General features: G+C 38.2%; 1 protein-coding gene across 3 annotated transcripts in view; it reads left to right on the top strand.

Annotated features, from left to right (window-relative positions):
• The first annotated feature begins 2,675 nt into the window (after positions 1-2,675).
• The window catches only part of CDH7 (cadherin 7), a 127,816-nt gene continuing 103,605 nt past the window's right edge, over positions 2,676-26,886 (top strand). For 2 of the 3 annotated variants that reach the window (XR_013443269.1, XM_036120071.2), the window contains exons 1-2: positions 2,676-3,339; positions 14,565-14,970. Coding sequence is in view for 2 of the 3 variants with exons in the window: in XM_036120071.2 (XP_035975964.2) it covers positions 14,761-14,970 (210 nt within the window). In the remaining variant the exon portion in view is untranslated. Of the gene's footprint in view, positions 3,340-3,615; positions 4,135-14,564; positions 14,971-26,886 lie in introns of those variants that run through there. The other variant, XM_036120070.2, reaches the window with a different exon arrangement.

The raw sequence follows: 26,886 nt of genomic DNA, 5'->3' as shown, positions 1-26,886 counted from the left end.
TTTGTATTTCACGGAATCTTAAACATTTGGCAGCACCTTAGGATTTATCTAGTATAGTCAATTTTTGTGTTTCTCAGGAAACTAGGTATTCTAATCAGCCAGAGTTGTAGGAAAAGAAAGGGGGGTGGGAGAAGAATCTAAAAAAAACAAGTCTTGGGGAGCCTGGGTGGCTCAGATGGTTAAGTGTCTGCCTTTGCTCGGGTCATGATCTTGGGGTCTGCGATCGAGCCCTGCATTGGGCTCCTTGCTCAGCCTGCTTCTCCCTCTCCCACTCTCCTCCACTCGTGTTCTCTCTTTCTGTCTCTCAAATGAATAAGTACAATCTTTAAAAAACTAAACAAAAAAAAAAAACAAAAAACAAGTCTTGTCCTAGACTTGACCACAGCCTAAACCTGTGGAGCTCTTGTTTTATTTGCCATTCCTAATGTTGGGCTTCCTCCTGAGAATAAAGTAACAAACACCTTTCAGGGACCTAGAAGGCTCTGCAAATTTGTCCCTGGCCCACCACTCCAACTTAATCCATCTTGACTTTCTCCCTCCTACAGTACTCCACGTTTCTCAAACACACCCAACTCTTGCCTTCAGCAGAGATTTGTCCTTGTTTATTCTGTCCAGATTATTTTCCCTTCATATTTTCACAAATGCAACTCATTCTCATCATCAGCTCTCAGCTTAAGTGCCATCTCTGCAGAGTGGCCCTCCCTGATGTCCTAGGTAAAGGGGTGTCCCTCAGTTCTCATCTGAATCACCCCATTCTTAATCCTGTCCTCCAGGTAGAGAGACACATAGCTCTTCCTCTAGGATGAATGTCTTGTGACTGTGAGAACCAAAACTAGTAGTCTGGTTAACTGAACCCATTTTACCCCTCCTAGAATCCCTGTAAAGGTTTTGGTTTAAGGAAATTTTTTAAAAAGAAGGCAATTCACATAGAAACATGTGGTTCAGGATGGAAGCCAAACTTGTGATCAATATTCATGGGGAAGCACAAGATAAGAAAAGGATAAATTGTGGAAATAAACTTAAAAAAATGGTCTCCAAATTTTTTCCCTTTGTACGTGGTCCTTTGATTACAACAAATATGGTGCAGTACTTGTTTCCTCATAGGATCTCATAGATGAAAGAGCCAGACAGTCAATGAGCAGTTTACAAATAGCATGGTGTCCTCAGAGTTGTGTTAATTGCTGGATGAGATACAAGCATTCCCTTCTTCATTTAACAGATACTTACTATGGCCCCAATATGTGCCATGTCTCGATCACACTCAATATCAATCTTTGTCTTCCTGAAGCTTTTAGTCCAGAACAATTATAAGAATTGGTCTTATCCCAGCAATGCGTTCATTAGACAAAGCAAGGCGAATGCATGTAAGGTCATCAGAAAAATGTAAAGTTCTAGATTGTATGATATTAGCCAGAATAATTAAGGATTTTATTTTTTAGAGATTTTATTTATTTGAGAGAGAGAGAGAGAGTCTGCGCGTGGGCGAGGGGGGGCGCACAGATGGAGAGGGAGAAGCAGACTCCCCGCTGAGCAGGGAGCCCATGTGGGGCCTGACATGGGACTCCATCCCAGGACCCTGAGATAATGACCTGAGCCAAATGCAGAGGCTTAACCAATTGAGCCACCCAGGTACCCCAATTAAGGACTTTAATACAGAAAAATATGTCAAAGTCTTCAAAGATGAAGCCAAGGTTTAATGTCTGTGTACCTGGAGAATGATAGTGTCCCTGGCAGAGGAGAGAATACTCGGGAAATCCCAGGTGATATCCAGGAAGAGATAGGTCTGTTCTGAACATCCTGAGTTTGGGTGATGACTGACAGTTGAGTGCAAGTGGACATCCAAGCAGGCCTGGACTTGGGGAGGTTTGGGGTTGAAGACAGAACTTTACAAATGAAGCAACGTTAAGTAAACAGCGTTGCTAGGTATCTGGAACTTAACAGGAGTTCCAAAAATATTAGCTGTTACAGTAACGAGCATACGACTCAGTTTTAAATACTAACTACATGAGAGGGAAAATGCAAGCTAAATGGGCAGGCGGACTGGATGCGAGAATGCAAGTGTATCTGAAAGAACCGGGAAGCAGAGGTGCTGACAGGCCTCATACCCACATAACTGGTATACAGGGGATCGCTGTTAAGGATGGAGAAGAGAAGTAGGGCAAGTTCCACTGACAGAATAAGAAAAAATGAAAACGAACGTACTTGGAATTCACCTTCCTAGCCCTCACGGCAGAACACCTCGCCATCAGGTTAACTCAAGCACCTGAGCAGAGGAAAAGACAGCGTGCTCAGCTGTACTGGCCGTCGCGCGTTCTCAAAGACCAGATCCCCTTCCCCACCTCGCCAGGGTCCTCTATCCCACCGCGCGCGTAAATCATGCACCTCGGAACTTTTGCATCAGGGAACCCAGCAGGGGAGAAAATTTTCTGCAAGTAAAGAAAGTAGAACTAGGGCAGTCCGAGGAGATTGAAAGGGCAAAACTATCACGCAAGAAAACTGTAAGTTCTGATTAGTTTTATGACTTTGCCTTCATGCCTCAGGAGCTCAATTGATCACGGCTTCTACGACAGGTTGGGGGTGGGAGGGGAGGGCGCTTGAAAAAAATTCTCAAAACTCTCCTCCAGCTTCGCGCTTTCAGATGCAAATACCTGGCGGAGAGATGGATGGGCTGCAGCCCCTCCTACTTTCCCCGCTCTCCTTGATTTCCCTGCGAAGGACTCCATCTGTACGGATCTGTCGGGAGGGCGCTGGAGGAGGGGTGCGCGTGTGTGCGCGCGCGTGTGTGTGCGCGTGGCGGCGGAGCGTCTTCCTTTCCAGTAGCCCTCACTGGGTCTCCAGGAGGTGCCCAAGTCTCAGTGGCTCCCCGGGCCGGTGTCGCCTGGCGCTGACAGCAGGCATCCGTGGCCGCCGACCACCCTCGCCTTCTCCGCTCCTTCCCGCCCCGGCCCGGCGCCCTCTTTCCTTCTCTAGGGCGCTCGCCCTCTCGCCCTCTCCCCGGACGCGCGCTCCCGCTCGCTCCGGACCTGGCGTCTGAGCCGCGCGGGAGAGCCGGCCGGCCCCTTGGAGCAGGCGCAGGCGGCGGGCCGGGGGCGCCCGCGGCCGGGGCAGCGGCCCCGCGCCCCGCGCCCCGCGGAGAGGGCTGTGATTGGAGCAGGAGCCCGTGCCCGGCCGGCCGCGGAGGGTGCCGCGCGGACGCCGCCAGTCCGCCCCGAGCGCCGAGCTGCGCGCACTGGGTCCGGAAGCGCCCGCGGGCGCCCGGCTGCTGAGCGCCCGCCCTTTCGGCTGCGAACACCCGGGTCGCTAGCGCCGGACGCCGCCGGGAGGGCAGCGAGGCCCCAGGTGAGTGCGTCTGCCTGCTGGGGGCTGGGGAAGGCGCCCTGGGCGTGCGCATCTGAGGCCGGACTCCTCAGTGAGCGGAAAGCGGGCGGGGGGATCCGTGTGGAGTTTCCCTTGGCGTCCCCAAGTTTCTGCTGTGGGGCCGTGAGACGTTGCTTGGCGGGGCAGGACAGACGTGCGTACCGAGCTGAGGGCGCTCGGCCCCGAGAGCGAGCCTGTGTGGCAGACAGCAGGTGCGGCGAGTGCCGGCGAGTTCAGGGTGAGAGCAGATCCCAGCGCGCTCCGGATGACGTGGTGAACGCGGAGTCTGGACCGCTCTCCTCGAAGAGGAACACGAGTGGGCCCCCTGGACCGGGGATGGATGGGGGCAGAACTCCGCGCCGGCCGGGCCGCCAGGCTCTGCCGCGGTCCGAGGCTGGAAGGGGGTGTGTGCCTGCGTGTGCAGGAGTCCTTTTAACCGTCCGCACTGGACTCCTTTTACCTTTGGAGAAGGTGGAACTCATCTAAGGGTGTTTTGTTTTTTCTTGTAATGAGTATTCTGCTGCTACGGTGCATCTACAAGGCTTGCCTCTGCGCAGCGCCCTGCTTCCCCTCCGCCTGGCTGGACCTTAGGTTTGCGTTGGAAAAAGGGCGCCCTGTTTCTCTGAATGCGTGGTGGGCTTCTTCGTGGGTGCACCTGCTACACGGCTAGTTGCTGGTATTCAACCTCCGAGCGTGGATTAATGAGAAAGGACCTATTGCTGTATTGCCTTCACGTTTTAGATCGTTAACCTTACGGATTTCTTAGATATAGTTCAGGTGAGTAAAGATTGGCAGGGAGTTCACCCAGCAGTGGGCATTTGGGAACCTGTGAAGAAATCATCAAGGAGTGGGTGTCTCAAGGCTTTGGAGATCTGCAAATTGAACCGTGAATATACTTAAGACGCCTTTTATGTTGCAAGATACATCTTCTCTTTATTAGATCATTTAAGTGAAATCTCTTTAAGTAGGACTCGTCCTTCATAATTCCTGTAACCAGACAGGTGTTCAGGTCATTTTCCACACAGAAGTAGATAAACAACTTTATGGGGGAAAAATAGAAAAATGTAAGTAACATGTGAGTATGTGGCTGATACTAAGTGACAAGTATACATTTAAAAATCAAATTAACAGCACAAAAGCATACATTTTTAAAGAGTTTAGGGGCAGTAGCACCCCCCTTTTTAAAGGAAAGTTTGCATTTATACACTGCCAACAACACCTAAATAGTTTTAAGTGTGTCTTTATAAAGACAAGTTGGTGTTGGGGGGGGAGCTAAGGAAGGAAGTAATTACATTGGAAGCTTTCAGTAACTCACCAGAAATTACTTTTTTTCCCAAAGAACTGGTTAGACTTTATGTTTACCCAAGCTCTTGTTACTATATGTTAAAGGAAAATACATTAAGAATCCTTTTCTTCATTTTTAGGGTTATTTGGAACAGTATGAATAAAAATGCAAAAGAATTGAGGCAAGTAGTAAAACTGGCAACTTTGTGAAAGTCTTGCTTGTATGTTAGTGTTTAATATGGAGTGGAGTGGCAGAAACAATTAGATAGCATTCAGTGTTAATAGTCTTATCCGGTAAAGTCTGTGGTTAGAAAAATAAAACAATAATCAGTAGTGTGGACCATCACCGGGCTAAAAGCTATTACGGTTTGCAGCTTTAATAAAAGGGCATTGTGCGCTTACAACGTGAGATATTATCGTAATTAAGGGCTGCAATAAGGTCATTAGAATTGTGTTAACAATCAGCTAACAGACTCACAACTCTTCTTAAGTCTACTTTTTAAATAATAGCACAGAGATTTTTCCTTTTTTATAAAAGGGTAATTGTAAAGCATCTGTATTACTGCAGTTTACCCTTGAATTGACTCTAGTTTTTAGTGTCCAATGAAAAAGGGTAGGGAGCATACTGAGTTTTGGCTACTCTTCAGCCTTCCTAGATCTAAAAATCAACCCACTGTGTCACCTCAGGCGTGATTTCTTTGCTGGTCTACTGATCATTTAGCATTTTAGTTGTTTCGATGGCAAAGCTGTTACAAACTTCTCAGAATGTATGCTGATATGAGGAAGTGAATACATCTTGGTGTAGAGTCAAACACTTTCTTTGTCAAATCTTTTAGAAATCTTTTATAAAGTACTGAGCCCATAAATTGTTTAGTGTTGTGAGTATTTATGCTTGAGTGATCTTTACCTTTCCTGATTTTATAAGGTTTTGCATTTATTGTGTTAGTGGTTTGTAGCATATCACGGTTCTCACATACACATAAATGTTCCTTTTTTTTTTTTTTTCCCCCTTTTTTCTTGGTTGGAAGGCTTCAAAGTCTTAGTTTAAAATGGGAGTTTCAGAAACTTCTAAAATAACTAATGCACATTAGTGTATTGCAAATGGATTGTGATGGAGGCTTTTCTCCTTGGCATGAAGGCGTCCCTTGCTTCTAAATGGGGTGATAAAGGGGAGCTGAGGACAAGGAAAAAGGACATGTGATCAGAGTCCTGTGTGTGACCATCTTCTCAGCCTCTGACAAGCAGAGCAGATCTGGCTGTAACCAGCAATACTCGAGTGCCTCCTCTGGGGATTTGCTGGTTTTGCAGAAAGCTACCCCTGCAAACATTTCCCCCTTGTCGTTCTGCAAGATCCCTCGCTGACAAAATTATCAGTGCAAATGACTATGCAGACATCTGTCCATATATTCATCTCAGATTATACTCTAGATTTTCATTTTGGTAGAATTTCTTTTAGTTTCTTTTGCAGAATGTTTATTGAAACATAATTCCTTTTACTGAAGTCACATGAATCATACCTGGCTCAATGTAAATGCTAAGGTAAATTAAAAATTGAAATTGATATAGCTGAGATATGTTGTCGAAGAACAAAGGAAAAACACTTTAAATATAATTTTACTGTTACAATTGTACATGCATATGTATAGTACATACATTATATATAATACTACATATGATATTATATAAGTAGCTCAGAAGGATGTGGTTTTTCATTCTTGTTTTCTTTTAATTTACATGGGCTTCTTCCAGTTAATTATAAACTCTTGCTCCCCTTTGTTTTTCATTCCTTTTACCTATGACAGAAGTTATTTGTGCTTAGTTAAAATTGACTCTGCAATCCACTCAGAGAAGTTTTCATTCCATGTCTGAGAGCCAGATGCACACTATAGGCTGTGTGATTCATTTCCAAGGCCCCTGCCTGAATATTTAGGCCAGTTAACGGTAGGAGGCTGTGGTCTGTGGTTGTAATGTTATCTGGCCCAGGGAGCTAATGGATTTGATCACAGTTTCTTTACGTGAGAAGTCACATATCACAGAGGGTCCCCAGCCTCACTAATTAAAATGTAAAAAATTAGACCTTTTAAGTAAAAAAGAAGAGGGCTGTTTCATCAGTATTAACATTATTGAAGCTAATATTAAACTTTCAATGGTATACAGATAAAAGAAATTAAATAATAGAAGCCAAAGATGGAAATATTAAATCTAGAATGATTACAGTAAGTTAGGAGCAGACAGTCCTTTCAAAATATAGGATTTGTAGCAACAACCAAATAACCTTATATACATATACATTCTTATATCTGAAGATATTTTTTGAGTTGGTACCCTATTTCTGAAACAGTGAGCTATTGTTTACATTTCAGTGGAAACAGTTACTATAGTGTCACAGCCCAGTAGGTATTCTTTGATCACTCACCAGATTTAGAAGGGAGAGGCGATTTTAAAGTTGGATCCTCCTCACAGTGCTTTTTGTGTATCAGACGAACTACAGTCCTAAACAACAGATCCCTTCACCCCCAATCTCACTCTGTACTCCTGACCCTTCTGGATAGGAATCCTGATGATCTACTTGGAGAATTCAAACTCATGATCATATAGAAATTTGAGTAGGAATAAATTTACTTTTCTTGGCTTTTGGAGAAATACGATAAAAAAAAAAAAAAGATCTTTAGTGTCAGCATGAGAAACGTTTAACAAACTTTTTCAGTTTTCTGTTGTAACCAGTCACACGCAGTGCCATCAGGAACTTCCTGTGTGACTTTGGACATTTCACTAGAATTCTGTAGATTTTGGTTTCTTAGCAAAGAAAGAAGAGACTGCCTAACCTTAGGTTTTTCTAATGTCTGTTCCCGTTCTGTGGTTCCACCACTCTTCAAACATCAGGAGCAGTGGGTTTAGGGACTTCTTTACATTGTTTTGTTTTTTTGTTTTGTTTTGTTTTTCTTTTCCCAACATGAACCCTCAGGAGAACCAAGCGATTACCTTCTTCAGCACCGATGTGACATTCTCTCTATCCCATAAACATTATTCTTTTAAAAGCTCTGCTTGTATGTGGTGGTTGGGAAAAAAAAAAAAAAAAAGTGTGGCCACAGCTCTTGAAATACTCCTTGTCCTGGATTACTTTCTGTTTTGGAGTTATGACATCTGCTCATTCATGAATGGGAGATTAGAATATCTTTTCTCTCTTTTGCATTGCCCAAATGCATTAAGCGGGTCTACTTTAAAAATAAGCAAAAGCAACAATGGACAAGTGTTATCCTTGTTACAAAGCAGACTCCCCTAACTTTGTGTACAGAGATAAATCACAGTGAGGACCTCAGTGGTGACAGGAGGCTGCTGTCCTGGGGAAAACAAGGACAAATGAAAGTCTTTAAAGAAGGCATTGGATGAAGCAGGAGGAGTCTTTTCTTTCAATTTAAATAATGCTATTAAACACTCAAGGAGTATTCTCAAAAGGCATCTTTTGTCAGACTGTACAAAAGAACTAATATATGGAAGGTTGTTCTTAAAGCAATGGCAATATTGTCATCATGCGTTCTAACCACTGAAATGGTATCATTTCTGCTTTTGAACATGTATATTGTTCTCCCTCCATAAGGATCCATTAAAAATATGTTGCTTGTCAAAATGTAGTTCAATTTTAAAGCAGTCTTGGAAATGACAGTTTCTTCCCAAAAGGCCAACAGCAAGATTTTTTGTTTTGTTTTGTTATTGTTACAACTGTGATTTTTTGGTACTATTATGTTTTATAAATTAGTGAGCAAAACATCTTAGGGAGTATCAGTTAGATGCTAGAGATGTTTGGCAGTCATCCACTATGGATTTTTCACATTCTTCATTGATTATTTTCTATCAAGTACACTGACTCCTCAAATGTCATTCTTACAATTGTTTTTCTAGAAAATGCAAATGACAGAATGTATTTTGGGGATATCATGTTCCACATAATTGTGAATTGTACTGATTTTTTTAGAGGAGAGACACAACTTCTTCGAATCTTCTTTAAATTGCCAGTAGATAATAAACCATGTGTTAGTGTGGTATACATTAAGTATATTTCAAAAACAGTTTCAGACCTGTATCTGTTGCAACAACTCCAGACACAGAGAGCATAAACATCTGTCCCTTGCCTGTCATTTAGAGAAACTGTGTTGATTGATAGTCTTTAACTGAGATAAGCCATCGGTTATTTATACTGGACTGCAAAGAAAATGTTCCACTTTAATTTTGCCACAAGATCTAAAATAGCAATATATTTCATTTTAACGTAATTGATAATCATATTTTATAGCTCGAGTTATTTCTAGAAGGCATTTAGCACTTTTAAAGAAGCAGTTTAGCATATATAAATTAATTGGTAATTAGGCATGTGTTTAAAACTACTCTTATGGTTCTATATTTATGTGATTGGCTGAATATGATACATTTCATGCTACTTGTCGTGTGTTTAGCATGTTGCCTTTGATTTAGATGGGACAGGCTCTACAACATTTATGCTTTCACTGGTTAGTCATTGGCATGCTGATGCATAAAAAGTATTTTTTGTTATTAAGGGAATTTTAGCCATTGTTTTTAGGTATGAACAAAACATTGTATTAAGAGTATGATAGTCACTTGATCTGATTTTTAAAAGTGGTTTCACAGAGATGTTAAGTGGAGCAGAAAATCCAAGAAAATTTTATAATAATGAATTCGTTTGGATAAAATAATATTAGCTATTAAGGTTAAATGAATAATAAACTATCTACTTGGAAATAATTCTTTGCCACATAGTTGAACAAAAATAATTGGAACAAAAAAGTAGCATGGTAAAGTGATTTCAGGTCAAATAAATGATGTTGATTTAGTAAATACTGTTTGAATCTCATCGCCACCCCCTTTTCTTTCCATTTTGCTTCAATCCACTTAAAATTTCTTTTTTGAGGATTCATTTTGTATTCTCTGGATTAAGGTGTGTTGTGCTGGTCACAGTATTAGTTGTGATTTACATGTATCTTTAGTTTGGCAAAAAAAAATGTATGTTTAAAAATATAAGTTTATTTTTTGATAGGGATTGCATTCAGCGTGTATGTAGATTGCTTTGGGTAGTTTAGACATTTTAACAATATTGTTCTAATCCATGAGCATGGAATGTTTTTCCATTGACATCTTGTCATCTTCAATTTCTTTCATCAGTGTTTTATGGTTTTCAGAATACAGGTCTTTCACTTCTTTGGTTAGGTTTATTCCTACGTATCTGATGGTTTTGGGTTCAGTTGTAAATGGGGTTGATTCCCTATAAGTTTTAGCTTTAAGATATCAGAGAGAGAACATTTTAAGTTATTAATCCAGTAGCAGCCACCATGGTCTTTCAAACATCTGGTTGGCTCCTATTCACTTCTTTTCTCCTCAGATAGAACCTATTCCTGTTGTTTTTCTCCTAGATATAAAGCTATACATTTGTAACTGTTTAGAAGTTGACTTAGATCTGCAGAAGTTACCTAAACTGTCTACCAACACATCATTGTTCTGCACTTTTTTTTTTTCTGAGCCAGCAATGGTGAACTGGTCGGCTCTCCAGACCTCCAGTGGGTCACACCCTTAAGCTTTCCCACAGAGGATACAATGACACATGACACTGCTTGGATGCAGCGGTCTCTGTTTGTTTCTAATGTGACTTTCCCCTTATTAATGCCTGTCTATAAAACTTGGGAGGCAGAAGGAAGGGAGAAGATAAGCAATAGGGGAGCCTAGCAGGGAAGGGTGCACAGCTTGGCTTTGGGGCACGGATTTGCGAGTCAGTATTTAACCCATTGTGAAAAAATGACAATGATTGTGATTGATTTATATGTAAAAAAATGTTATCGTGGTGCCTTGATATATGTGTACATCTATGGGAAGATAGGAAGCCTACTTGCAGTAGGAAATCTCAAGTTCACATTTTGATGACTTCTCTTTGAAGACCACAAATAACTGAAGGTTTTTCATAATGGGTCAGGGCCCTTCATTTCTTTCATGCTACCTCAACATAGGTCAGGATGAGTTGGGCTAAACTGTTGTACTGGTCTTTACCTTGGAAACCAGATCTGCTTGTGAAGGAAGGCAAGGATTTGGGGAAGCCTGATGAAGGGCCATCTGTCCTGTGATTTTCCCCCTATTGGATCAGGTGTTCATTCCTGGCAGAGTTAGTCACTATCAAAAATGTTGATGAATACATATGAAGCCCCCCTACTCCAATCACAGTCATTCACACATGAGTTTCTGATTTTCTAAGTGCATTCTACAACAGGCATTACAGAATCATTTACCTGCCATATGAAAGAGAATTTTATCCTCCAGTTATATACACAAAGCCACTTAAAGTATCCTTGTACACTCTTATAGACCTTCAAGAAAGGTAGAGAAAATTTAGCTCAAGAGCCTGGCAGGTACTTCAAATACTGCAGAGAAATATAATGGAATTTTTTTTCAAAGGGATTGTGACCCATAAACACGGAAGAGCTACCAAGGAATTTATATATTAACTTACATGGTTAATTTACCATATTAAAAAAAAATAAGCATAATGAAACATTTTGTAAATGTGTTCCAAAAGTCAATTGTGTGTCTGCTTCTGTTCTAGATACTATGATACAAAGACAGGGTGGACATTCCTGTTCATCAAGGTCTATGTTAATAATAGCTGCCTTTAAAACACTTCATTTAAATAGGAAAGTACAGAACTCTCTGGTCTCTTTCACAAATATTAACTCAGTGACTTCAAAGTAATCCATAGTGTGTTCTGTGTCTGACTTCTTTTCTATGTTCTCGCTGGTTTGATAACTTCACAATCTCATATGGAAAAGAAAGGGTCTTCAAGAGGCAAGAGTAATTTAAACATCTCATGTTAAAATTCATGCTAAATTTCATAAATGTGAAAAATGCTTCTTTTACAGTCCTATGACTTTCTTAAATCTCTCCACCCTTTAATTATTAGCAGTGTGCACTTTTTCACAGCCTAAAAAAGCCAACAAAACCAATTCTCTATAATTGTCAAAAGCAGACAAGTTACATCTGTAAAAAATACATATAAGATTTTATAATTTAGTTCATCTCCCTCATTTTGCAAATGTGAAAAATGAAATCCCAGAAGGATCCAAGGTCATACAGCAAAAAAAGGAGGTTTTAGAGCAAAGACCCCACTGATCCTATTCCTGGTCCAGATTATACTTCTTTTTCTTATTAGTGAAAGTTTTGAGTGAACTCAAATCTCTCCAATTCTGATGCCAGTCTTTGACTTATAAAAATCACAGAGGACATGCCTTGGGAAAGAAAGTATTGCGTTCTTTTTTTTTTAAAGTATTTTGGTGCCATTGTTCATATTCATCTAGAATTTTGGATTCATGACCCATATAGTTCCATGGCACTGAGACTAGAACTATCAAGAATGTTTTCATTCTGTGCAAGAGTTGACTAAAACATTTTCCTATAAATAACATTAAAATGAAAACATCACAAACTAACTTTAACATAACTAGAAAATATCAAAATAACCCCAACAGCTTTTTTTAAAAAAATTTTTAGGGCTTTTTAGGTTTTCATGATTTGCTTATTTAATCCTATGAAGTAGATACAATTATTACCATCTTTGTTTTGCAAGTTAGAGGTTTAAGGCCTCATCTTTGGAACTTATCTTAAAATTTAAGTCACATGTCCAAGAATGCAGAGCTAAGACAGGAGTCAGCATTTGAATCTTTATCTGATACAGGTGCCTGCACTTTTTCCCAGTATAATTTTGATTAACTCCCCAAATTTTGAATTCCAAAAGTTCATTTGTTACTTTGTTTCTTGAAGTTGGATGCATTTCATTGTGTAACAATGTTACCAAGTTCACCTAAGCCATAAAGTAGCTTAAATAATGTAACTATATCACATTTAAAAAAAAAATTGTCTTAGGGACCAAAGTATTTATCTCCTTGTTTTTATGAGAAAGCACATTCTCACTCGAGGAAGTAGAGCAGTGAAACTGAAATGTTCTTTGGCCACATGTCTCCCATGCTAGACAATCCTTCACCACAATTCAATCCTCTCCATCCCTGGAAACATGAATTGCCACTGGCATGAAGGGAACCACATAATCTTGGCCCTCCACATGCCATTCCTACAAAGGCCACTACCTGTGAGTTCCTAGCCATGACTCCTAGCTCATTATAGACTAGTCCATACTAATCTCTGTTTCCCAGTCTAAGCACCTACTTGCCTTCTTTAACTACAGATAACCTGTCTTCTCAGGGGGGTTAGCTCAGACCTCCCTGCAATGTACTTTCAGACTAATGGAGGGGCCTACGTTGGAACATAAAGATATGACCCCAAGTTACTTCTTGTTTATAATTCCAAGTCTTAGAACAACTAATCCTTCCAGAGTGATTTCTAAATGGACCAAATTCATTTTAGATGCTTAGATGAGAGATTTGGATTTTAAGAGGAGGTGTTCATTGCACAGACTGCAGTAATATGCTCCAATAATAGTTTACTCTTCTGGTGGTTCTCAGCATACATCAATTAGCTGTACATTGGATTATCCTGTAATGCCCTCTGGAATTTCAGAACTTGATAGGGATATTTTTCACATGAATATGTTCATTTGAATAGAGCTCAAAGTCAATGCAACCTGTTTCTTAACAGTTGTGTCGACTATTTTAACATATTTAATACATTTCATTTTTCTTCTATTAGATAAGGCATTTTCCATAAGCAACTTTACTGTCAGAAATCATCTAATGAGTCACAGACACTCGTTACAGGAAAGACAGGTAGGAAGATGAGAAAGCTAATAATATAAAGACAGTGAATTTGCTACTTTGATAGGGAACTATCTTTTGGCTTCATGTCCTTAAAACTCTATTTTTCTTCCTCTCTCCCCCCCAAAAAAGCAAATGTGAACCCTCACCTCAAATTATCCTATTGTTGACTTATTTATAGTCAAATGAATTTATAAACCGAAGTACAGCATAGTGATTTAAACAAGCTTTTTGCCATAAATTCTTATTCCTCTGTTTTTTGGGGGTATATTTGGAAGTTTGTTTTGTAACTGATTTTATATCTCTTGCATAAACAAGAATTCTGTATCTGAAATATGTAGACTTTAGAATAAAAGTTGTTTTGTTTTCATGCTGCTGCTGGAGCATTCTGGGTGCACACTCACTGTGAACGGGGCTCACAAATACAGTTGAGTTTGCACACCTCTCTAATGATCTATTCAATTCCATAAATATTTAGGGAAGAAGGCCCTACTATGCACAAGTCATGCTGTAAGATGTTCAATAGATAATTTGCTCTATAGCGTGACCTAACATGCGACACAGCAGACATGACAATAGGTTTGAAGGGTGGAAAATGGAAACGACTGAGCTTTGCAGCTGATCACAATCAAATCAGAACACATCAAAACAGCTGGTGTTCTGTGACTCAGAATCAATCAACCGGTTTTGAATCACTTCATACTTCTTTATTTCTCTTTACAGTTTCACAGAAGAGATTTAAACCAACATATGTCCTTCCCATTTGGTTAAATCCCTGCTTTGAGCTGCTTTGCTTTCATATTCTAATACCAATGAATGAAATTGACTGTAATGTAAAAGAAAAAATAATAAAGGCTAGCATTAAAATGATTTTTTAACTGATGTCGCTCCATTTGTATCAAGTAAACCATATGTTCAAATAGAATGCCTAGAAGAAACACAAAGTTTTAAGATTGTGTTGTGGAATGAGGATAATTCTGCATCAGCAGTATTTATGTGATTTATACATGTGGCAAAGTCATTGTAAATGTATAAGTTTATAATTAATAATTTAATAATTATGCAAATGATGGTATCTTGGGAAAATCAATAGTAAGTAAATGAAAGTTAAAAGTTATGATGTGTTTTGGTTTCTGACACTAGCTTTTCTTTTTGTTCTGCTAGGTACCTATTACACCATTCTTTGGCGAAGGTTATTCAGCAGTGGTGACCCCTTGCAATCGAACACTCTACAAATTATTATCTCTGGACTCCCAGCTGACACCCTGCCGGAGGCAAGAGCTACTAAGCCAACTGGAACTGTGCCTTTTCTCTTGTCAAGGTTTTTTTCTTACACAGGAAAAAGAAAGAAAAAAAAAAGATGAAGTTGGGCAAAGTGGAGTTCTGCCATTTTCTGCAGCTAATAGCTCTTTTCCTGTGTTTGTCTGGGATGAGTCAAGCAGAGCTCTCCGGGTCCAGATCAAAGCCCTATTTCCAATCAGGGAGGTCCCGGACCAAGCGCAGCTGGGTGTGGAATCAGTTCTTTGTGCTGGAGGAATACATGGGTTCAGACCCTCTCTATGTAGGAAAGGTAGGGCATTTGGCCTTTCAAAGTCACAAATGATTATTGTGAATGTCTGTGTTTGGATGGAGAACTGCTCTTTTTGCTTTGGGGGGTGGAAAACGTAAACTATTACTCCTGTGAAATAGTTCATGAAGTTTTTGGCATTAGCCACTTTGAAATTATAGTCCAGATTGTTATCCATACGTTGAAGCCATAATTTAGGGAGTGATGTTTATTTCTAGAAACAGAGGAGGAGTCTACAGATGCCTAGTTAACCATGATTGTGGCACACTAGTAAAACTTTTATTTCCAAAATTAGAACAAGAATATTCACGAATAAATGAAGAGTAGTGGGTGCTTATAGGCAGTTGGTTTTTTAGCTTCTTTTTTGGGGGCGGGGAGTACTATATAAATGATGCACATACTATATGCTTATATATGCTTTTCTGATACTTGTAATTTATTTTTTTCATTAACTTTTCTTTTTTTCTTTTTTTAATTATTATGTTAATCACCATACATTACATCATTAGTTTTTGATGTAGTGTTCCATGATTCATTGTTTGCGTATAACACCCAGTGCTCCATGCGGTATGTGCCCTCTTTAATACCTAGCACCAGGCTAACCCATCCCCCCACCCCCCTCCCCTCTAGAACCCTCAGTTTGTTTCTCAGAGTCCAGAGTCTCTCATGGTGAGCGCTGTGAATTGTGTAAGACTGCTTTTCTGACACTTGTAATTTAAAGACTGCAAAGTGAAATTATTGAGCCTATTGTCCCTCAATTATGAGCAATTCTGACCCACTTTTCTTAGTGGTGGTCTTGTTTTGATGGATCCGTTGTTTTGTTTTCTTTTTTTAGATTTTCCTTTCGGTTAAAAATGAATGGGAACAGAAGTCAGTTTCTAATTGGTATCAGACAAAAATGGGCAGTTTGTGGTACGTGTTTGGGGGCCAAGTGGTAGCCAAATTGGGATGTTTTTTCACAGCTTCTTTCTGTGTGAATATTTGGGTAGGGGATTTCCATTCAAGTGCTTTCTGAACTGAAGGGCCCTTTGAGAGAGCATGGCCCTACCATCCTCGTAACATGTTCCCAGTCTCTACTCTACTGCAGGTTTGCTTATGTAAACATTTCCCAAATTTCTCAGTTTGGTGCTCGGTACTGGTAAAGAGTTTCTAAGTAGCGCGCGCCGGCAAGATATCTATACATCTGCATTTCTGCCCTTCACTTGGCCAGTGTTCTGCATCTCTTCCTGATAAAATGAAGCACAGCAAACTGATGAATTTATCCATGAGTGAATTTTTAACTTCGAATAACTGAGAAAGAATCTTTGTTATTTATTCCATGGGCCATTGTTTCATTTGAACACATCTTAAGGAAGAGTGAAAAATCTGTTTTTGTCGATGGGGTATCTACATAAGTCAAAGTAATCTTTATTATTTTATTCCTTTGATGCCTCTATATTTTATAAATACTGACTGATACTGTATTGTAAACAAAGAGGACCTGAACAAGTTAAAGAGTTTCTAGGGATGTGGATTAGGATGTTTTTGTGGCCCAGTGGTAGCATTTTTCTGCCCTAAGAAAGGATATGTAAGTACACAAGGGTTTTTGTGCATATATTTTTTATAGCCGTTGTACCTTTATCAATAGTACCATCACATAGACTGTGCATTTACTGCAGTTCTCTCTCAACCTCTCTCATTCATTTTCTTGTCAACAAAGTGAGAGCAATAATCATTATGCAGTGTTATTGACTAGGAATCAGGCCCTTAATTTCACTTATTTTTAATGCGTAGTTAACAGATTCATCAAACTTTTTTCAGTAGATAGGTATATAATATTCAATGAATTCATAAAGAGTCAGTAGTTATTAGGTGAAATCACACTTTTATGGGAATGTAAAGTTTTCTAAAGACAACTGAAATATTCCCATTAATTTAGTTTTAAGTGGAGTTGCCCGAATGAGGTTGACATTTTGAAATAAACATAATTTAAAATTTTAAAAAACCCTTATTTTAAATTTTAAAATTTTCACATCATAATTGAGAATGCTCATATTGAATCCCTGTAAGGCCATTTAGAATTACAAAAATGCATACCCCTAGGTGACTTAAATTCCAAATGCATATAAAGCTACTAGGCAATTCTATTGATATTTTTCTAAGAGAAATTGTGTGGTTTCTTGATTAGTGAAAGAGATATTCTGTGCTTTTCTTTCAATTAATCGGACACCGTCACTTAGTAGATTTTATGTGACAGGAAACAAGTTTGTGGTTATCTCTTGGCAGGCTGTATATTGGGCGTTCAATACTGTCATTCACAGTAAAAAGAATGTCCAGGATGGTAAATAGGTTAAAAACAAAACAAAACGAAAAACAAAGCCTTGATTGACAAAAACAGGCAAGTCCAGAAAAAGGACAGTAAAATAATTTGAGATGGAAAGGGAATTGATAGCCACAAAAGGCTTCAAAGGAGCAATTTATATTTGCTCGGAAGCAGGTGGCAGAGAACTTGAATAGTTTAGATTGTCTATATGAGAGGATGAAATGATTCTCCTTAGGTTGGTGCTCTGAATAGAAAGTTATAATAATGACTTTGGCCTCTACATTTTCGATCACTTGGGTTATGTAGAATAAACATATTTTCCTTTTTTTTAAATTGAGGGAGGAAATGGCTATGAACAAAAGTTTTCACAAGACCTAGAAAATGACAAAAAATATAAATGAAGATGTGGAAACCTGGAGAGGCAGATGTTCATGGGAAGAAAAGAAGGAATGCAATCATTACTTTTTACAGACATGTATTTAAACCTATACTAATTAGATGGTTGGACTCTTAGTCTTCCTGACAAAATCTAGTTACTTAATTTGGAAAATATAATGTCCTTGATAAACTTGATAGCTTAATTTTATCACATAATGGATATTACAGTGTGTGTTAAATTGACTATAGTTTCATTGTGGACTCTACCACTTCCTAGTAGTTGTAGAATTTGGGTTAAATTACCTAATATTACTAAAATTTACCTCATCTCTAAAATGGGAACAATGATACCTATAATTCAAGTCTCTTTCTGAGAATAAATGAGATAAAAATATTCGGAACATGTATTCATTTAACCTAGACATTCTGTTCATCTACTACATATTTTTTATAAGGACCACATTTGGATGATTTGTTGTATTATATGTCCAGTGTTGTATTTGTGATCCTTCAGGTGAAAACAGGCATTATTTTATGTACTAAGTAGTATTTAAATTTATTGCAGTTATTTAGGAGAATAGTCTGTGTTGGGTGTGCTTAGAAAAACAGCATGTTTTTGTATTTGTATATGATTAGACTATGGCAAATAGTCTAAGCAGATGATTTTATCTTGAATTCTAATGTCAGAGAAATGATACCTGTAATTTTTAAGACCTTTAAATTTGGAGATCATATTTATGGCTGGTGGGCAACAAGGTCAGTTAAATGACTATACAGTAAATAAAATATGGTCTTTAGGACATTGAGGATAATGAAGTCAGAAGATGCTGTGACCTTATTATTTTAGCCAATTTACTGGGTCTAACATAATAAGTCAAGATCAAAGCAGAACAATCTGTTGAAGGGGACCAGGAGGTCTTCTAGAACCCTCACCAAGAGACCTTCATGGTATGCAATTCTGGGCTCTGTTAGAATTTGGCATTTATCATTAGCATCCCACCTTATTCTTGTGATACCAACTAATAAACTCCTGAATCTAAATGTATAGACTTAAGGAAACAATCACTAGACATTACTGTGGCAGAACTTTTTTTTGTTGTTGTTATTATTGAGGCATAATTGATATATTACATTGTATTAGTTTTAGGCATACAACAAAATGGTTCAGTATTTCTGTGTATTGTGAAATGTCCACTGCAATAAGCCTAGTCAACATCTGTCACCTTACACTTACAGTTTTACAATTCTACCTTTTCTTGCGATGAGAACTTTTTAAGATCTCTTCCCTTAGGAATTTTCAGATATGCAGTGGAAGATTATGAACTGTAGTCGCCATGCTGTGCAGAGTACCGTTTTAAAGAGTAACAGTGCGCCATTCCCCAAGAGTATTTCTTAATTACTGTCATTCCTGTTTTCTTGTCCTTTTAAACATGGAGAATGAGGCAGAGAGTCCTTTCTTTTCCTCCTGTGACTTAATGCCTCCTGAATTGGCTATTTGAAGTACACAGGAAGTAGCCGTTTCTAGCCATCTCATTGCATCACAAGGCACTTTTCTAGATTAGTCTTTTCCTCACCTTGGCATTTCTCACTTAACGTCCCCTACTCATCTGACAAAAAAAAAAAAAAAAAAATGTCTAGAGAAGCCCATGGGTCTCGGCCTCTGTTCTGGGTATTATGTGTTTTTCATCTCTCCTACCATAATGGGCTGCCAGCCGATCCCTGCGCTCTGGGCTGTTACTTTCACTGAAATATCTGCTTCTCTAGCTGTTAATATCACTCTTGCCTTTTCTGCTACTCCCCTTTTTTCCCTCCTCATTCAGGGAGAATTTATACCTGTTATCCCATTCAAAATCAAATATATAGAAATGCAGAAATTCACTCTGCTTTAAATCTAAGCTTGCTGGAAAAAAAAATAAAAAATAAATTTAAGCTTGCTGGAAAGTGTTGGTGAGCATTTTCAGTGCATTTAATTACATCTCAGCAGTATCTCCTACCAAGAGATTCTCTGTCTCCTGATAACTGAAGCTATGCTCAGTGTTCCAGAAAGGAAATTTCCTTCTTTTTTAAAAAAGATTTTATTTATTTCTGAGAGATAGAGAAAGAACATGAAAGGGGGGGAGGGGCAAAGGGAGAGGGAGAAGCAGGCTCCCCACTGAGCAGGAAGCCCAATGTGGGACTTGATCCCAGGACCCTGGGACCACGATCTGAGCTGAAGGCAGACCCTTACCTGACTGAGCTACCCAGGTGCCCCCAGAAATTTTCATCTTGAAGATAGATTGTGTTTAAAAATTGAGTTCTGAATTAGATTCCATAATTGGGCAAATTTATATTAAATACACAAAAAGAAAATAATCACAAATATTAGTTACTTAGGGAGGAGCATGTTCATCATGGTAACATTTCTATTTTGTAGATTTGGGAGGGGAAAAATGCAAAAGTGTCCTCCAAATATGTAGATTACTTAAGGTTGGCTCCAGTCTTAGAAGAAAGCAAATAGTTTATTTTCCTTCTGTGTATATGGAAAACCAATTTTCATACTATTTTTATAACCAGAGTGAATTAAGAAGACCCTTGTTCTTTTTGTTTCTTTACTGACAGAAATGTGGAACTCTTGTGGCTTCGAAAGGAATTTGCACATGTATCAGCTCTACGGGATACAAATAAGTTTAGATTTTTAGAAATATTCTTTTGGCAGTTATTTTTAGTTCCTATAATATCCAATGTAACTATAAAGTATTAAGTGCATTTTCTTCACATAAAATCAATAATTCAGAGTCTTTGTTTATTTCCTTTAAACTATGAGGGAAATAAAACATGTCAGATTTGCCACTAAAATGAAAAAAACCTACTATTAATTCAGTTTAATATTGCTCATTTTCTCTTCAACGTTATCTTAGGTTAGAAATGAAGGTTATAATTACCAGAGGCTTTATCAGGTGAGACTGACTACACAGCTTAAAATGGAGGAAAGGAAGCTTACAGTTATCAACCTAATTATAGTCAAACTAGATAGTCTAGATTAGCTCTAAATTTTCTGATTATGTTGATCAAAGTCATTTAAAAATGCTGTCATCTTTAATGTGTTTTTGTTTGTACATATTTTACTTGTCATACGTTTGGTGGTGGGAGAAGCAAAAATTAAAATAACGTTCCTGATATACCATTGTGTTTTCACATTGTACGCATGCTGTTTTTAAGTACAAAAGACAGGAGATAACCTAAAATGATGATACCGGGCCTTTCTGTGGTAAGTGCACTGTAATTGTTTGACAAGCTTTATATGCAGGGCTCATTAATACAGAGTCGCAGAAATTGCAGCAGTCTCTGTAACTCACCAAGATAAATGACAGAATTAGGTAAACAGCAGGACAGTCACCGAGCCTTTGCTGGTTCAAGCATATATAGATAAGAACTATATTGGAAGGAATTTCATCCTAATCATTTTGCATGATTTATATTGATTATCTGTCATTGTGATTATGATCAGCAGAGGAGAAAGCGTGGTTTGTATAAATATGCTTAACATTATATCCCCCAAATTCTCTTTGGCATGCTGTAAAGCTGTTTTGTGTTCTCTCTCTTCTTTTCTCTCTTTCTCTCTCTTTTCTTCTTCAAATACTTATCAAGGACCTATTCTATGATAGGTATCATAGTTTAAAAAAACAAAACAGGGGTGCCTGGGTGGCTCAGTCGTTAAGCGTCTGCCTTCGGCTCAGGTCATGGTCCCAGGGTCCTGGGATCGAGCCCCGCATCGGGCTCCCTGCTCTGCGGGAAGTCTGCTTCTCCCTCTCCCTCTGCCCCGTCTTGTGTTCCCTCTCTCACTGTGTTTCTCTCTCTGTCAAATAAATAAATAAAATCTTTTTTTTTTTTAAGATCTTATTTATTTATTTGACAGAGAGAGACACAGTGAGAGAGGAACACAAGCAGGGGGAGTGGGAGAGGGAGAAGCAGGCTTCCCGCTGAGCAGGGAGCCCGATGCGGGGCTGGATCCCAGGACCCTGGGATCATGACCTGAGCCGAAGGCATGTGCTTAACGACTGAGCCACCCAGGCGCCCCAAATAAATAAAATCTTTAAAAAATAAAAAAAAAATAAACAAAACAAAACAAAAAACCTCTTCTCCTTCATAAAATTTAATCTGTTTGATAAGCCAAGCAGGTAACCAGATGGCATTGGGAAGTAGTAAATTCTACAGGTAATCTACAGCTGTCGAGGTGGGAAAAACAGAGGAACTAATTCATGGATCCATGAACAAATGCTTGTATGAGGATACCTCTGTGATTTCATAATCCTTTTATACAATCTTCAAATCAAAGCAAAAAAAAATCACTTTCTTCGAAAGTAGGACAGAGTCTTTTAAAATTGTATTGGGGGAAACTTTATATAGTAGAAAGATCAGTAAATAGAAACCCTAGGTTATATTTACAAATTTCTCATTTTGAGCAATGCTCTTAAAGCATAATAAAATTTTATCCTCACACTGTAAAATGGAGATCAAGTAGGTGAACATTTAACACATTTTATTTTAAAATAATTTCAGACTTCCAAAAAGTTGCTGAGTACTGTTCCTAAGCCCATCTTCTCCAAATGTTAGTATCGTTACATGATGACACCTGCTATTTAAACCAGGAAATGAACATTGGTATAATACTATTTACTAATCAACAAATTGTATTCAACATTTTCTAATTGTTACAGTACTTTTTCTGATAGGAGCCTACCCAGTGTCACATCTTGCATTTATCTTGTTCCTTAGTCTTTTCCAGTCTGGGATAGTTCTTCGGTCTTTCATTGTCATTCTTGACCATTTGGTAGCATATTTTACAACCTAGCTTAGTTTCATGTTTCTTCCTAATGGAGACATTTTAAGTGATGTAGTTTTGCCAAGGATGCCACAGAAGGAATGCTGTGCACTTCTCAGTGCATTCTGTCAGGAGATACGGATGTTGATATATTCATTAGTAGTGATGTTGACTTTGGTTGCTTGGTTAAGGTGGTGTCTGCTAGATTCTTCTGAGAATACATGTGAAAGTTTTGAGATCTTGAAGGAGGTATAAAACTATCTAAGCTGTCACTATGAATTGGAATAAATACTACAACTCGTTTGAGGGGGGCTTATTGGCTGATGGTCCGTTGTCCATTTTTAGGGATGAGGCGTGGATTCATCTGAAACGTGGGTCAAGTTTAAATCTATAATACCATCAGGTAATGTCCATAATTTTATATAGTAATTGATCTTATTTCTCAAAAGGACTTCAATTTAATATGTTTCAGGGAAATTGATTTTTTTTGAGCCCAGGCAATAATATTTTCTACAGTCCAGGATTCCAAGATGTTTACTGATCTAGAGTTAACAACAAGAGCTTTTTCCTCCATTGTTTACAAAATATAATGAACCATTTTACACTGGAAGGTGAGCCACAAATACTTAAACCTCATAATTGTACATAAACATTGTTTTAGAAAATAATAGATACTCAGAGTTCACTAATGTAGAAGAAGTAGCTCGAGAGTGCAATCGAATGTCGTACATTTTAATATAGTCACAGGAGAGTTGAAATCTAAACAATGAATAGAATTATATTTAATGTTTGAAAAGATTTAGTAATGACAATTTCTCTTAATGATCCCTTTTAGAGGCTATAAAATTTCTGTTTCATGGTCAATGCTGATTAAATCTTCAGAGTTAGAAAGGAGCCATTCTCCTATTAGAAATGAGGTTATTGATACATTTGGAACTAAAATAAGTATAGTAAGGGAACAATCATTAGAGCTATAATTCAGAAGGGTTAGAAAACAAATCTGTCTGCTTGTATCAATTCTGAGAAGTAAATTTCTGGAAAAAATGTGAATAAGGTGTTTTAGGTCTACGAATGTATTTTGTTTTCTTGCAAAGTATCAGATCATGTTGTGTTACTGCCAAGCTCTTTTAACATAGTTTTTGAAACCTTTACCTTTAAAATGGCATGTATTCAAAAAAGAACAAATACACATACGGGGCTGTCAAATCATTTTATACCACTTACTAAAATTTAACAAGTCTTGAAACTGAATATGGTTAGAATAATAAGCAATGGTAGTAATGCAGAGATTAAATGGTATTTAGCCAGGACACAGAAATATTAAAAATGAACTGTAGAACTGAAATTTTCAGAATAAGGTATACAAAAAGAACAAAGTATTGAGAGTCTGGGAAGAAAGTATTTAGGACTTTCATTCCATTTTCTTAAACTGTCATCCTTTAAAAATTCTCATCTTTGGTATATGAAATATACAATATACTTAAGGAGTTTTAACTGATAAAACTACCTTTTCAGACAAGTGGGATGACCAGTAGCCCATCCCATAGGGGGTTATAAAAGAGATAAAGGAGTTTTGTAACCAACTGGCCTTACCTTGCAGGGCAATATTCCATTGAGCTAGTGTGGGCCCATGGAGTATTTGTTAGGTAGACCTGGAGCAAGATAGGCTCCCAAAGTTAGTGGAGTTTACTTTTGCATCTCATGGCTTGCTATTTCAGTACAAGGGAAGGTCTGAACACATCCCAGTATATGGCATCTAGAGAAAAGGAAATGGTCAGGAAAATACTCACGTTGGACTCAGCCAGCCTTAGGTCTTCTCAGGCCAAAAGCCTGGGAATTATCCTTAGAGCTGTCACTACACAAGCAAAAGAGCGAATGAGACGGATGGAGCCCAAAAGATGTGTATATGTGTGTTGGGGTGGGGGTAAGGGGAACAAGATAGTACGGTAAGGCCATCTACGTTCCTAGTCAAGTTAGAATCCTTGTCTTCTGTAAGATAAAGGCAGAAGACTAATTTCTCAAGATGGGGCTCTGTTACCGGAATGGTAATTACAAGAACCAAAATGATTAACATCATTCCAGCAAGTTATGTGTGTAAACAGTGTGCAATTATCTGATAAGAATGCTTCCCTTAGAATATTTACTTATCTTCTTAGTTAAAATGCTGACATGTTTTAAGGTATTTAACTGAAAACACACAATCAAGATTTGGACAACACATACATAATGCTCAACAGATGTGAGTTTGAAAGATTTGTGATGATCACTAGTGAAATTAGTCAAACCCTACTTAAATTAGATTTTTCTGATTTGTGAGTCATTTAAGGGTCCACATTGGAGCAGAATGTGTGTGGAGAGTAAGAGATTACACATTCTGCACTTGGTTTGAAATGACGAAGAAATAAAAGTCAGCATTTTCTTTTTCATAACATATTTGAGAAACTCAGTTCTGTATCTCACACCCACTCTATCCTTGACAGAGTTTATATAATTTTCTCAACTGAATCATAACAGAGCTGGATTTAGGCGGCTAACTAATTTTGCTTATTCAGGAGAAGCAGATACTGGTGAGTTATAGTCATTGGGACTCAATGTAATTATATATAAGAAAAGTGAAGCTACCATCAGTTAAAAATGATTGCTAAGGAATTAGGTGAGGAATATCACATGGCTGTCGCACATGGAGAGAGCTGATTTGTCATGCTAGTCACACATGGAGTATATAAAGAGATACAAAGCCACGTCTAAAGTAAGTAACTTGAATTGTGTGGCAGATATGCAACCTTGGAAATGGGCTTTCGACAAAGATTAGTATCGAATGATGGGATGGTATTATAAAGCTTGACATTGAAATTAAAAATACAAGCTTTATTGCAAAGGATAAGTTATCTTTTTGGTTGATCATTATAACATTTGCAAATAGACTTTTACCTGTGGCATAACAGCTATGTTCAGTGAATTTGGGAGAGCAGTTGTGGAGTGTAATGATCTGAAACAAGACTGTTTTTCCCATTGATTAGGTCATTTGTTGGAAACATGAGTCCAATTGATTGTGGAAGATATATACAAATGAATGAAGAGGGTTCAGGGTTAGGGTCAGAAGGAGGTGGTGCATTCTGTTTCAGATCCAATTAAGATTTCACAGTGGAATTTATGATGAAAAACATAGGGAACTAATATTCCAATTATTAATCTCTTGTAATACATATATTTTTTAGTGCTACTCTCTTCACGCTGTCACTGGTTTCTGACTTATGTTTAAGTTTGATTCTCTGTAAACTCTGGGCACACTGACAAAGTCTAATTTTTCACAGTACTCCGTTTTTAACTTTCTACCCTGAGCTGAAGGATATGTGGGAGAAATTGAAGCTTTAAGGAGGAAGGAGTTGAAGCTACTTCAGAGGATAGCTCTTTTTATTATTTTTTTTCAAGCAATGACCTCTCTTAGAATTTAGCAAAAACAAATTTTGTGCAATTTTGGTTATGAAATATGCATTATCACAAAGATTTTTTTTTTGCAAATCACGTTTCCTTAATAATAAAATCTAAATATTATGTAAATATCAAATATTTTCATCAAAAAGAAAAATAATTATTCTTTTTTAAAAACTTATTTTTAATATTAGAGCTGCCTGGGGCTTTAAATCTCATTCACTATAATCTCTTTCTGAATTCAGAAATTCTTATGCAGTAATATGATGGGTGATCAGGTAGCCGTAGGTCTATTTTAGTTGGGGCAGGAATGGTGGTAAAAACACACTTTTCAGTCATGTGAGCTGGGTTTGAATAGTGACTCCACCACTTGAGAATCGTGTGAAATTTAAGCAAATAACTTATTTTTTCTCATTCATTCACTTATAAAATAGGAACAACAATATTAACCTCACAAGGCTGTTGCAGGCATAAAAAGAAGGATAGAATTAATACAAAAGCATACAATAAAGTATGAAAATGAGAGAGCGTATTTCCGAAAGTGAGTGAGCTTCCTGAGGAAAGAGATCTTGTCCACTACAAACGTGGTGCTTGGATGTACTGGATTGACAGCTGTTACATGCACAGGAAACTCACAGAAATGGGATGCACTGGAGGTGTGGTGAGAAGAGCTTTAGGACACTCTTAAATTTTTAGGAACTTGAGTTATATTTGGCTCTTAAAGTACTTGAAGGCAGGGGCACCTGGTGGCTCAGTCAGTTAAGCATCTGACTCTAGGTTTTGGCTCAGGTTATGATCTCAAGGTCCTGGAATCGAGCCCCACATCCTGCTCCACGCTCAGTGAGGAGTCTGCTCGAGATTCTTCTCTCTCTCCCTCTGTCCCTCCCCTGACTCACACCCATTCTCTCTCTCAAATAAATAAATCTTAAAAAAATAAAATATTTGAAGGCAGGTATTTTGCACCCCCAAATTTTAAATACTTGAAAAGATTAACTTTATCTCAAGC

Source organism: Halichoerus grypus, chromosome 13 (genome assembly GCF_964656455.1).
Source record: "Halichoerus grypus chromosome 13, mHalGry1.hap1.1, whole genome shotgun sequence".
Taxonomy (NCBI): Eukaryota; Metazoa; Chordata; class Mammalia; order Carnivora; family Phocidae; genus Halichoerus; species Halichoerus grypus.
This window is presented reverse-complemented; position numbering and strand designations above follow the sequence as displayed.